Source organism: Onychostruthus taczanowskii, unplaced genomic scaffold (assembly GCF_017590055.1).
Source record: "Onychostruthus taczanowskii isolate IOZ18803 unplaced genomic scaffold, ASM1759005v1 scaffold82, whole genome shotgun sequence".
Classification (NCBI taxonomy): domain Eukaryota; kingdom Metazoa; phylum Chordata; class Aves; order Passeriformes; family Passeridae; genus Onychostruthus; species Onychostruthus taczanowskii.
The window spans coordinates 5,217,772-5,232,051 of NW_024506112.1; the positions used below are offsets into that span (position 1 = coordinate 5,217,772).

Sequence of the window (14,280 nt, forward strand, 5' to 3'; positions counted from 1 at the left end):
TTTTGGTCATAAGGAAATGCTCTTTTAGTTGTAACTCTATTTGTTGGGATTTGGCCTAACACACTATACAGTGGAAATGATGAATTAAATCATCTGAGTGGAATGCTCCATAAGCAAGCAAGAGTTAGTCTAAATGCTGGAAAACACGCTAGAAGTCAGTACTCCTGGACTCAGCTGCAGATATGCTGCACTCTCCAGTGAGAGGGTTATCAAGAAGCAGTGCCCACTTGCATTTCCTGTTTCCACCAAGAAAACAATCAGTAGCTCAAATCTTTCTGTAATTGCAAGGAAAGTGTATGCACCACTTCAAACCAATTTTGTAACAGAGAACATTTTAATGTGCAAAGACAATCCAAACTCTGATTAAACTCTGCCTACTGGAAGCCACTGCATTGCTGCAACTTCCACAAATACCTATATAATCAAGGTATTTTTCTTAATTACCTCCATTTTTGCGTTAGTCCAACGAGGTACTTCTACAATCATATTAAACAGGACCTGAAACAAAAAAATTGTGACAGAACTGAAAATAAATTCCACTTGGCAATTAGTATTTTACAATAACATGAATTCTCTCCTGTGCATTCAGCAGGAACATACATCACATTTCTCTGCCACAGCTGCTTTTATTTGTACAGTTCCTCTAGATCAACCTCCACGGTTCATCCTTTCCCTACCTCATCCCTTTAAGAATATAGACAACAACAAGCAAATGAAATACAACTGATGTTTTTTGTTCCCATGTCAGTATCACCCTTCACAAAATGTTCAGAATGTCCATGGAATGGTTTGCCATGAGGCAGAAGTGCAGTCTACTTGTCAAAGAGGATTGAATGTTTCTATAGGACAGAGTTAGCTTCCCTTAAGCAGTGGAAAGGACAATGTTTTGGGTTTTTTCCCCCAAGGATTTATTCCTTCAGGCCCTCCTCTTTTGCCTTACTATTTTTTAAAAACTCATGCAAATGACACTTCTGTGTCTCAGTCAGATCTGGTTCAAGTGAGCCAACACTAATCCCAAAGTGATGGCAGAGAAAGAGCATTGACACAGACACCTCACATTTGTGTTAGCCTTCTTCCTAACAGAAACAAAGCAAAAGTTTTAAGACGGAGGTGTGGGAGGAAAAAACCCAATAAACATGTAAACTTTCATGTTTTTAGAAGAAAAATAAGTCTACACCTTCTTACTGAGGAGGTTAAAGCAACATTCTCCAAAGAGAAAAATTGTGTGTAACTACCTTAAGATTTCTTCCTATGAAGCTGAGCTAAGCATTACGAGCAGAGTGTTGTTGAATTGGGTAACAAGAACAAACCACGAAGCAAGGTCTACAACCTGTTTTAGACACTACAACAACCTCAAAATATCACACTGCCTGGGACATCTCTTCACAGCCAAAGAAAACTCACATTGGTATTAGCAATCACAACAGATCAGGAAAGACAAAATATGTTTTTGCAGAAATTTGTAAAAAAAAAAATAGAAAGTTGAACCAAATGTAGACTTGCACTGACACTTTTAACTACACCACAATTAAGGTGAACCCTTAAGTATTTGTATTTTTTCCTCCTTGTACCCTGCAGCTGCAACAACAAACAGCATTACCAGGGTCAATGTCACAGTCTGATTAAGGTAATTCCAATGGTTCTGTGATCATCTCCTCCCAAACAAATCTGGAACGTGAAAAGCAAGAAAGCAAAGGAAAATCTCAGTTGTCACTCAGTATTTCTAGTAAGGGATCACAAGCTATGCACAATACTGACAGCCAATCCCAATAAATTTAAACTGTATTTGCCATTTATAAGTATTGTGCCCATAATGCAATCAATGGGATGTCAGATGGTATCACTTCTCCTAATCAGGTCATGACCAAATAAAAAAAGGTTTAAAAAAAAAAGAAAAAAAGGAGAAAGGTTTCAGATAAGTCCCAGTTTCACAAAATATACCTCATGTATGTAAGAACAGTTGAAACTAAAGTAAAGAGGGCTCAAAAATGTCAACACTGAGCAAGTAGATAGAAGAAAGCAACATACATGCATGAGCAGGTAAGAGAAAGGTTGGAAGAGAGCCAAATAAAGTATGCACATCCATTTGGGAAACACTTGGAAATGAGAAATGCACAATATGAAAGCCAGTGCTGACAAGAAACTCTTAGGGAACTGCCAAGCAGGTCAAAAAATTGTTCTGACTGGTAGCTACAGGCAGAAAACTTACAAACTACTGGAATTATACAGGATGTCTTCCCCTCCACCACAATCCCATATTTTTGTTGTTTAAATGCTGCTGTATGCTTTCCTGACCATGTAGAATGTAAAGGCTTCAGCAGCCTCTATGCTTGGTTTTCAGCGTTTAATTAGTCAACAGTTAGTCCAGGTCTTCACCAAACCAACTGTCAGGGCTGGACTACACAGGACTGAAATTAATGCAATGCTGCTCTCAAAAACATAATAAAACCACTTGGATTCAACTCAGCTTGAAGACCAGGCCCTCATAATTTGTGGTATCAGTCAAACATGAATTGTCAAGAGTCTTAAATGTGATAGCCTGACAGATTAATTTGTATGCAAAAAAAATCCCCAAAAGTACTCTCTCTAATGCTAAGCTGCCACAAGCATTTACAAAAGATTAATGACTTCATTCAGTGTTTACATTTAAAAATAAAAAGTTTTATTTATAGGGCAATCAAATTTTCACAGTGGTAAGACTAGATTCACTCGTGTGGAAAGGAGAGCACATACTAGATATTTTGACAGATTGAAAGAAAACTAGACTACCTAGTATTATAGGATTTTTTTCCTCCTCTTTCCCATCTTGTTTTCCTCCTTGACTAAGTATCACGCAGGAATGTTTCCATCACTCTTTTTTCCCCAGACCAAGCACCTATTCTTTCTAAGCACTTGAAAGTTGTCCTCCATCCCTTGCTGTAAACTGTCCCTGCCTCAGCTGAAAACAGAAATGCAAGTGTCAGACACCACCTGTCTCCACAGATTACCATCTGCATGTGTCATTCAGTGGTTAGTTTTGGCTGGTGAATGCATCTGGTAATTGATATTTTTATCTTAAATCAGTAAAATAAAAAATTCCACCTCACCAACCCCCTAAGTAAGCACTTCTACCCCCTCAAGCAATGGCAAGACTGTTTCAACAACCCATTTGACACACCTTCAAATCACAGCAGAAAGATCTCTCATTAAACAAAATCTATTGCTTAAAAAGTTTACCACTTAACTGCCTCAGTACAACAGCAGTCAATTGGCCTGTCTGTAAGATCACTGCAGTCCAGATTTAATCCAGCTCTGCAAATACCTCATGTAGAAGGGACTCCACGAGTGCCAACCTTGCAACAGGCTGGCAGACGGTTTCCTCAGGACAGTATTCCTGGAGCATGCAAGAAAAGAGAAGGAAAGTGCCCTAGATTCAGAAAAAGGGTCAGAATCCATCTGCTAGGGAAAGGGAGCTGAAGAGTCCAGAGGGACACTCAACCCAGGGTATTGCATAGCTTGTTTCACTTTGGGTCAATGTGAACACAAGACAGATATTTGTACTTAAACTCTATTATACCTTGAAGAGGTGACGGGGCAGGGGAGGTCTAAAATCTACTTGCTCAACACAGAGAAGTCGAAAGTACATTTCCTAATTCCTAAAACTGCATAAGAAAATCAGCAGACAATTACATCAGTAGGAACAACCAGTATGTGTAAATGATACCGTTAATTTCCTAAGAACTACACCCCAAATGGGTTACATGGGAACTCACATAGGCTTTAACTGTTTGCTTTATTTGGGTGTTGTCTTTAACACTTCTTGGCACCTTACTGCATTCCGTCTCAGCTGAACATCATTTTTAAAGTATCATGATATAGTTTTTGTTGAGACAAGCAAAAATGTCTCTTTCACAGAGAAAACAGAAACAGTTTTTGGTTTTTGAAATTAAAAAAACATAGAAAGATAAAAAGATATGCAAAAATACTTCAGCATATCTGTACAGCACATGTTGGGAAAAAAAAGGAAAATACAGACTGTTATACCCAGGTAAACTTAGTCATCATTCTCTCCTCTAAGACTGATGCCCTTAAAAAACAACTGGTTTTGACTAGTTAAACTACTTTAAAAACCCCAACTAGCTCTGGCTGGATGGATTCTTACAGAAAATAACTAATTTTGATCTGGGGTTGTTTTTAGAAAACTGAGTATCAGAGGGAAAAAAAAAACATGACCTTTCTGATGCCTGCCTTTCTGGACTACCTTATATCCCTCTCAAAACCAATTCTTCCTTTCCTAACTTTCCCTTTCTTGTTCAACTATTTTCTTTTCCAGTCATTCCAAAGTTCCTTATTTCATACACATGAGGGAAGGGTTTGGAATAGGTATGATTTTGCTCAAGGGTTGCAACCCTTAATGCTCAGCTTGGAAGGTTCAGATAATTTGAGGCAGAACCTCAAATATAGATTGCAATTTGCCATCACCACGCAGGACAAGAGATATGCTAAAGCTTACAGTGACTTTGGTAGTTTTTATAGCAAAATGCTTAAAATAAAATCTAAAAGCACGACAGGAGCATTTGAGGGCTGCTGACTCTGTCATAGAGAAGTTCTGAGTCTAAAAGAAAGAGAGAAGAAAAAGCAGCTACCATTTCCCTTTTTTTCTGTCTGCTCATTTACAATCTGGCAAGCATTCTCACCAGCCATGAACTGCACATGGCAGCATGCACCTGAGGACTAACAAGAATGAAAATCATAAGCTGCAGTCTAGCAGCAGTGTGAACAAAGGGTGATGTTTAAAAGGAAGAAAGCAAACAAAAGAAAAAAAGAGGAAAAAAAGAAGCTAAATATGGACTGTCATTAAATATATCCAGAAATAACTGGAGTGGGACTTGCTTATCAAATGAATAACCATGTTATAAGCATTCCCAGTGCAACACTTGCTATAAGGTATTTGCCAATTAAAACAACAAACCAGATGCCAGCAACATCTGGACCCAAAGAGAAAGCGGAACTTCTCCAATATAAATTAACATGCCACAAAGCAAAAGAGGAATGCAATGTCCAGCATAAACACAGAGTGCCTGCAGTCTTTTCACAGTGTACCTCCCTCCTGTTATACTGGAAAGGGAATCACAAACACCATGTAGGTACAGGTAGGTTTTACACACAGGAATCTCACTGGTGTCAGGCACATTCTCTGATAAACCAGTTATGGAACACATTCACCTACAAAACTATGCCATGTACAACCCTGACGTGGATAAACATGAACCACTGGCTTTCTCAAGTTTAAGAAACCATTTCTTTGAAGTTTGATCAAATAACTGATGTAACTTTCTCAGTAAACCAACAATACTCTGGGTAGATTTCAAACGGACTGATGAGTGAAGATTACTTCCACTCCCAGCATTTGTTCATCTGTAGGAACACAAAGCAAGGCTCCATCTAATGGGCACATCCATAGCAAAAGTCTGTGCAAGTTCAAGCATCAAGGTGAAAGATTCACTGATAACCTAAAATTTAGAATACAAATCCCTGACCACATAATGGACACACTGTAGCCCAGGTCACATATACTGACAAACTGTCTATCATCACCAAGGACAGTTACAGAGACTGTAGTTAATGCAGAACACAAAGTCAGCACAAAGTGTGCTGCTCAGAAAATGACAACAGCTTCTCCTTTCCTATGAAGCATACCAACTTCACCAAATGACATCTCTGACACCAGTTTTGAACACTGCTGGAAGCACAAGGTCAGATCACCTATGCAGACTGCATACCACCCTGATGAGCCTTTAAATCTCACCTGACTAGTTAATTTATCAGAATTTTTTGGCTCACAGAAGCATCTCAGCTGAAGTCCACAAAGACATCCCAGCAATGTGTAGTCCCCAGGATGCAACAAAACAAAAGTTGTCTCGCTTTTCTTTCTTTCTATTTTCTCTTCAAATGCTCTTGTGAATGTCTGCAAGTTAGAGGATAATAATCTCTACATGTTTGGACAGACTCCTCACCACGGCCAGCATATGAAACACTGCCTTTCAAGAACACCTGGGTCCTCTGAAAGACACCACATGTGAATACTTCTCCAAAGACATACCGTGACAAGTAGATTAGAAACCCTTTAACTACAGCAGGGAACAACATGTCATGTTGGCCTTGAAAAGAAAATGATGACCTCTTCAAACCTTCTTCCTGCCAGACAAGGAAGACCATATTCAACAGTCAGGCTCTGACAGTTTTCATTGTAAACCTAGTGAAAACATCCACTTTTCCAGACAGAGATGTGAAACTTTTGAAACCTGTCACAGAGATTTAGTTGGGGAGGAGTGGATTCCAAATACTTGCAATGCTTAAGGCAATACAGGGGGGTTCAGTCCCCTGAAATTAATAGCAAACTGCTAGTAATTTTAAGACTGGAGCTGAATATTACTTCTTTCAGCACAGTTTCTACTTCAAAGTAACTTCTTTCTTGTCCTCAAACAGCCAAAAATCACCTGCAAAAGCAAAAAGGTCAGTCGTCAGCAGCATCTGCAAAGCTAAATTTAACAGAGATTTGGGAAGGTCTAAAATGTTACAAGAAGTGGTTGAACTAGTGAAAACAGTTAATACAGAAACACAAAAGTGTTTTCCTTAACTACAAACTAAAACTGCAAAACAGCTGACACAGACTTGCAGGATATGCACTCTCTAGCCTACAAATGTTGAAAGCTGAAACTCCTCTAACTTTGAGACTTTTTCTGACATCAGGAACACCAAGGACAATTTAAAGTAGATTAGACTGACGAAAGAGACTCTTCCAAAATTGTCTTCATTTTCCACAGCTAGACCGCCATCTGATAAACACCAGTTCAGCCTTATTTAACAAACTTAATTCAATTTAACCCTTAAGAGGGCTTGCTTTTGTCCAGAGTAACAAATAACTGCCACTCTAAAAGCACAAGTTTCAAAGATGCATTTCCAGGGCAAGAAGAACTACCACTTTTGAATTCTGGTCAAATTCAGTGAAGGATCAACTGAGTAACAGGTATCAACGCAGACTTTGCATTTCTAGACAAGAACAAGGAGTCCAGGGCTTCAAAGCTCTTCTGAAATCAGTACATGACATTAAATCTTCTTTTCCCCTTTATTCCCTGATTAAGCTATGCTTTCCCTGCATAAAAGCACACAAGGATGAATCTCTCATCAGGCAAGGTGAGCAGAGCTGCCTCTGAAGAGCCCAGTGTAAGAAGAAACTGCTTTCCTGAACACAAAGATCCCTCTGTTTTCTCTCTTCTCCCCAAATCCCTAAGATCATGATGAAAAAGGTGTTCTCACATTTCACCATCTAAGTATGTTCGGGAAGGTTACAGCCTGCACATCTGTTTGCCTAATTGTATCAAAAGCCTGCTAGGATTGAAATGCACATTTGCCTTTGCTCATTTTCTGTAGTTCTATTAAACCACAGTCCAGAGCTGTCTCACAGCAGGAATTATGTGAAGCAGCTCTGGAGGCTACACTGGCTAAGGAAGCAAGAGCTGCTCAGCCTCACTGGCATTTTACTCCTCTTTCTACAGGCTACTAGAAGCATGGTTTTCAACAAGCTACCATGCTTCTCACAGCACAGACAAATGCAGTTTTGAACAGTTTCAGGTTCTGCATGAAGTGTCTTTGCACCACTCTGTACTTATAAGCAGCTAAGACACAGAATACTTGACTTGCCAGCAGGAGCTGTAAATAAGAAATTATGTTGCAAGACAATGATTTTTGTTAAAAGTCTACCGGCACATACTCTTTCTCCTGAATAGTTCCTCTTTGAGGCATGGCTCTATACCTACTAAACAGTACCTTAATGGGCATCAAGCTACAGGAAATCTAAAAATCCTTACTTAGTCATTGTAGCTTGAATGAATCACAGAGCAAAGGGACAGGAAACTCATAGTGCAGGACTGCGTGGGGACTGCCGTACAGCACAAGAACCAGGACACCGGTTCTTGCAACCAGCGCACCACACACTGGCTGCAAAACTATGAGAACCCAGACAGTTAGGACAGTTCTTTCACATCAGATGGGTAGCTACACTTTTGCAATATGACAGGCCAAACAGATAGGAGAAGATAAGGACTGGGACACACATCCGCCCACCCACATATAATGGCCTTAAAGCATAGTTTGCTCCTTTTTTTTCCATCACATTCCATCACTAAGTTTTAGATGAGCCTATGCCAGGCAAATCACAGCAAAAGAATGTCATATTTTAGAAAAGACACTTGAATAAACAACTCTTATTTCACAGTAAAAGCCTGAGCAGATTTTTCATGTTTTCTAGGCTTCTATCAGCCTTAACTTCAGTGCTAGATAATGCTGAAACATTAGCAGATGTGTTTTTTCTCCCTTTGGGCTTCCCAGCTGAGTACAGAAAACAACATAACCTCAGCTCTAAAAAGCAGATACTCCGTATAATTTCTGCCCTCACACACTTAGGATTTTTTAAGTCCTGTATATAAACCAAAGATTATCCACAGCCAGAGAATAATGAATATTTCACTAAGGGAGGTTTTACTGCAAATATTTCTGAACATAATAGCAAAAAAGATAACACATCTACACTGCAAAAGTCATAACAAATCTTTGAAAGACTAGCATAAGTGTTCGCCTTTGACAACAACTTGATGAATAAAGGAATTCTGACATTTCTGGCCCATTCAAAAAGGAAATATTAAATCCCTTTAAGTCTTCTCCTAAAAGACTTGCATTTGAAGATATGTCAACTACATTCAGTGACAGCAAGTTCACTCTGCAGAAAAGTGATATTGGAAAGGAAATAGAGGAAATAGTTGGGGGGAAAAAAAAACCAACAAGAAAAAAAACTTAGCAGTACCTCAGATCCTGTAGTCTTTGACCTCTTTGCAGGAATTTCTTTATCCTACAGGGAAAGAGTGAAGTAAAGGAGTATATAAAGAACACCAGAAAGCAGCACTGCATTCACATAAATACAGGTAACAGTACTTTGCAATGTAATTGAAACAGCCCTTTGTGAGCACAAAGGTCTAAATTATAACTTTTAAAAGTAAGTACTCCGTTCTGTTTCATTGTGAAATTCTAACCTTCAACACATTAATAAAGGAAGATAAAAAATGTACAAGGACACATTTACTTTCTCCCAGCTACCAAGAAATCTAAGCAGCAATTTAGGCCTGTATTCAACTGATTAAAAACAGTCATCCTTCTGTATAGCTGAAGAAGACAAAAACCATTCCAAAATAAACAAAACCAGTATAAAAAATAAGGCTGGATTTATCCATCATACAGTCCATAAATCTTACACAAGGGGATGGAAAGACTCTAGCATACATCCTTCAGTCATCCTCCTGCAAACAAGGCAAAACTAACAGAGACCTTAACCATGACTTCTCTTCTTGCTCACCCTTCAGGCCCTGTATTGGGTAAAATGCTATTTATTTCTCCACTTACACACCAAAATGAAAGTCTCTCCACACTGATCAGAAACTGCTGTACTCTAATTTAACCTACTGGCAAAATCACAGGCTATAAGCTACTCCCACAAACTTTTAACTCTAGGTGTAGGGACAGCAAGGCCTCTGGGAACATGTGATGAAAATGCCCATTGCTTTTCCAGCAATAGAACAGACTGAACATGGCATCTTAATAATGACAGTCTGAATGGCCTGTCTCTCCCACTGACGAGCACTTGGGTCTGCTGATCAAAAAGGCTTCATTCAGATTTCCAATCTCTCAGATTTAATAATTTAAGAGATTGACTCATCAGTTCAGGCGTCTCCATCTGAACATGTTCAAACTACTGACCTTTTGCACCACTCATATCACCCATAGAGACTCAGCAACAAAACAAGAGAACGACCAGAACTCCCCCAGCCTGTTTGTGTCACAAGCACCCTGCGATAAGCAAACCTCAGCCTAAACCAAAGACTGGCAGTTCTCCCATCAGTGACAGACTAAACAGCCGTTTCATTATTGCTGTAATGAAACCCCAGGGAGGGCGGCTAACAAGACGTGACAGTGCTCAGCTGCACCTCGCACGCTGCGAATCTCCAAAGGTGTGATTACCACCTCTCTCCTGGGCATTGCTGTTGGCTTCCAATTCTAATGCTCCTTTTGGGAATTAAAGGCATACACCATAAGTTATGCAAGTGTGTGCTGTACATCCACAACACAGAAGTGTATGCTTTTAATGGCAGGTGTAGAAAACTGCTAATTCAAAAAGAGTAACAGTAGAAAATTAATTCAATCACAAACCTAAATACAGAGAATTATCACAAGATACAGTGAGGGTTCTCCTGCCCTCAATCACTTAAGAGACTTAAAGAGACACCTAGGCTTGTATAAACAGCAATCATTATGTTTCACTGCAAGTTACTAAACTCAGCAGAGAAAATTTGGTGTAGTCATTGTGCTTTCGTTACATAAGGCACCAGTCTATGTGGTGCCTTATGTAACGAAAGGGCCCCCAGGGTTAGAGGGGCCCTTTCTGGCACTATACATTTCTCTGTTGATTACAAAAAAAAGAAACCTTTTAAAAACTGCACTTTTATCTAAAGAACACCAACAAAACTATTAGCATTTTGAAAATCATGTTTCAAGGCATAAAAACATACCTCTTTAGGTCCAGCAAACAAGGGAATGTCATGGAATGGGGAAATATATTTACCATCTGCATTCTCTGAAAGACAAAACGGAGCAGCATTGCAAACCTAAAGATATGGCAGATGTTGATGTTGCTAAACATCACACAATACAGAAATGTAGATATGCTATGATTGTGCATCGGTTAAACTTTTTCTGAGGTTCAATTTCAAGCACATACCGACATGGAAGACAAGGAATTTGAGTGTTTTGACAAGGAATCATTAGAATCAAAGTTATTGCTTTAGAATTCAACACTATGCTTCTGTTCTACTTGGCAATACAAGCTATACAAGGATGAGATAATTCTTTCATTGTTTTCTACTCCCTGGCCATACACAACCATAAACAAATTTAAAAAAAAACCACAAACCCAAAGGAATCTCATTTCCATCAGTGGTAAGTGAATTCATCTGGGTTTCTAGTAATATTGCCCCTGTGATTGCACTGTATTTCTAATAAACAGTGTCATGACCACAAATCCCCCAACATAATAGGCCAAAGTCTGATCAAGAGTAAGCGAGGGATGAGATAATTGCTCTAAGCCCTCAATATGAAACACCACCCCTTGAAATCAGCAGAAATTGATCTTAACTTAATGGAGGCCCAATCTGCACCTCAGCCTTGCCCCCACTCTAGAAAGAAATTAATTTCACTGGAGTGTATGTTTAAGTTTTTCAAGTCCAAGTGTCACATCAAAAAGAGTGCAAACACTAATTCAAATCCCAAGGAATTTCTCCTCTGCTAGCACCCCTATTCACAGCAAAGGAAAAAGCAGACAAAGCACTTCACTCAACTTTGGACTTTTGACCACCTCAGCAAAGAAGAATAAATGGAGTTAATGTGCGACTCCTGGAAACCTCCAAGATGCTCCTCCCAAATAAAACAAAGTTTAGTGGTAGGCTGTTTATTCCCACCAAATAAAGTGACTTTCCCTAGACGATCTCCTGCACTGGCAGCCCCATGAATGAGCACAAGGGAGCCCTGGCAGTGCTGCCAAGCGGGCACACGCCGCCTCCGCTTCTCCCACACCAGCAGACGTCAGAGTTGACTGTAGGTCAATGGACCAGAAACCCACGAACCCACCGCGACAGGACTGGCACACAAACAAGACAACACTGTTACGAAAATGCGTAATACTGAACACGGCACACCCTCAGCTCTCGCTGGGGCTTCAGACGCCTCCTGGAGCGCCGCCCGTGCCCTCGCACTGCCACTTGCCGGCCCCCGCTCGGGGCTGCAGCCCCACGTTCTGGATGCCAGCCTCCCGCCCCGGTGACGTGTCTGCTGGGAGGAGGGCTGTCCTGCTCACGAGGGACACGCCGGGCTGTCACACCCAGAGCTCCCACGGCCGTCCCTGAGGTGCCGCAGGCCCCGCGGCCAGGCTGCCGCTACACCGCACCGCGGCGGCGCTTCACCCCGGCGTCCTCCGGCTCAGCAAGGGCACGGCCGGGCCGGGGCTGAGCAGGCACAGCATCCCCTCCAAAAGCCGGGATGTCTACAGGATCGGCCCTCGCTCTCTACTAAAACGCTGCTCTCCCCCTGCAGCGGTGGGAAGGCTCGGGGGCGATACCTCAGCCAGCCCGAGGAGCCTCCGCCGCCACCTCCTGCGCCCCGCGGGCCGGGGAAGGAAGGGGTTTATGGAGTCCGAGGACTGCTACTTACTAAAGTATAGGCGGTAATCGGGCGAGTTGGGCCGGCCCCGCTGCTCCGTGCTGTAGCGGGACATGGCGCCCAGGCGCCCCCACCCCCGCGCCGCCAGCAGCAGCCGCGCCAGCCCCGGTGGCGCTCGCATGATGGCGGCGGCCGCGCGCCGCCTTCCCTCCCCTTCCTGCGGCCGCCGCGCCGCGCCGGCCCTGCCCCGCCTGCTGCGGCCCGGCCGGGCCCGGGCAGAGCTGCCGGGGAAGAGAGCAGGGTAGGCAGGGGCTGGGGCCGCCCAACCTCCAGAGAGGACTCCACCGGGTTGAGATTAATAGTAAGGAAAGCCAAGCCCTCGTTGAGGCGGTAGGTGACCCCAGCGGGAGCCAGGCCAGCGCAGGTGGTAGCCCAGGTGTAGCCAGGCTGAGGTGCTCGCAGGCCAGCAGCACTGCCAGAAAAGGGGGATGCCAAGAGGATGGAGCCAGGCTCTTCTCGGTGATGCCAAGCACTAGACTCGAGGGAGTGAGCAGAAACTGACACACAGGGAGTCCCGCCTGAACACGAGGAAGAACTTCTTTACTGTGCAGGTGGCGAGCGCTGGAACACATTGCCCAGAGAGGGTGTGGAGTCTCTGTAAAAGGAGATACTCCAGAACCATGTGGAGACCATCCTGCTCCATGTGCTCTAGGCTGACTCTGCTTGAGCAGGGTGGTTGGACCAGATGAACTGCTGCCTACCCTGCCAAGCTGACTGATTCAGTGATTCTGTGAAAAGTGTGGATGCAAAATTAGGGATGATGGTACCGAGGGTTGCTACCCTTACCTGAGGCCCACAACAGAATGAAGATCCTACCCTGCTGCTCCCTAGGTAGAGAAATGTTAGTTTCTTGGCACACATTTTTATGTCATCCAAGCCACTCTGTGTCTGCTCTGCTTATAGCTAGGATGTTTGCATGGGTTCCCAATCAGAGATAAATTTTTATACTGAACCCTGCTGATATTTCATTTAGATTCTGTATTCACTTTGTATTGGTTTTAAAGCCTAATAACTCTACATATGATCAGATTCCTTTAAGTTCCCTTTTCATTGATCCTTGAGGATGATTTCAAATTAATTTCCTCTGTCAATAAGGATGGTAGTTGTTGAAGTAGTGTTTCTTATTTGTGGATCTTTCAAAAATTCCTGAAAAGTGACAAATACCACTATTTGCATTTCATTGGAGAGACTGAGGTGGAATAACTTTTGTTGCATCATCACTCTTAAATCCCAAGCCAATTGGCTTGTGTATTACAATCTTGTGTATTCATCTTGAAAGGTGGTCAATATTAGCTTTGAATGTTAACTCTGATTTGAATTACCCTGAACGATTTCTCCAGGCTAACTCCATGTTGCCCTCATTATTTTATACATTATTTTGAATGTTATTGGAAATTAATTTTTTGCAGCAGAAAGGCTGCAAAAAATCAGTATCTTCCTTCAGATTTAAGCAGCATATAACTACTTCTCATTATTTGTTCTCTCTAGTACTTTGGTAGATCAAGCTTCAAAAGTGTCAGGATTGTGTGCTCAATGTGTGCAGCAAGGACACAATTATTTTACACTAGAGCAGGAGATTTTCATGATGGCCTTACTGCTGTTCCCTCATGTACTCCTCTGAAATGTGTCAGTTGGAGCTCTGGATCTTTGATGGAGCTGTATTCTAGTGTGTGGATTTCCCATTACAAGAAGGCTCTGGAGGGAAAAAAAAGCTATGGTCTCTTCTGATTCGTGCCACTTCTTGCTGCATTTGTAACAATAGACTTCTATTGAGAAGAGAGAGGCAATTTTGCAGGGCCATTGACCACTTCTGCAGAAGCTAAAAAATAGTACTTCATATTCATCAGAGGAGTTGGCATCTGACTTCACCAAATGCAAGGCTTTCAGGGGTAATCCCCTGAACTGAACATGTAGGGGTGACATTCTTTATAGAATCATAGACCTGGGGGAAAGGGTCCTTAAAGATTGTAGTTCCCCCCT

At 42.0% G+C, this 14,280-nt stretch overlaps 1 protein-coding gene across 3 annotated transcripts in view; it reads right to left on the reverse strand.

Annotated features, from left to right (window-relative positions):
- Positions 1-12,455, reverse strand: part of PPA2 (inorganic pyrophosphatase 2) — a 34,375-nt gene extending 21,920 nt beyond the window's left edge. Inside the window, exons 1-4 of one of the 3 annotated variants that reach the window (XM_041424506.1) lie at positions 12,292-12,455; positions 10,599-10,663; positions 8,843-8,887; positions 445-498 (exon numbers count right to left, since the gene is read on the reverse strand). In XM_041424506.1, coding sequence (XP_041280440.1) covers positions 445-498; positions 8,843-8,887; positions 10,599-10,663; positions 12,292-12,421 — 294 coding nt within the window. In that variant the 5' untranslated portion in view covers positions 12,422-12,455. The remainder of the gene's footprint in view (positions 1-444; positions 499-8,842; positions 8,888-10,598; positions 10,664-12,291) is intronic. The other 2 variants (XM_041424504.1, XM_041424505.1) reach the window with 2 other exon arrangements.
- Between the last annotated feature and the right edge of the window lie 1,825 nt (positions 12,456-14,280).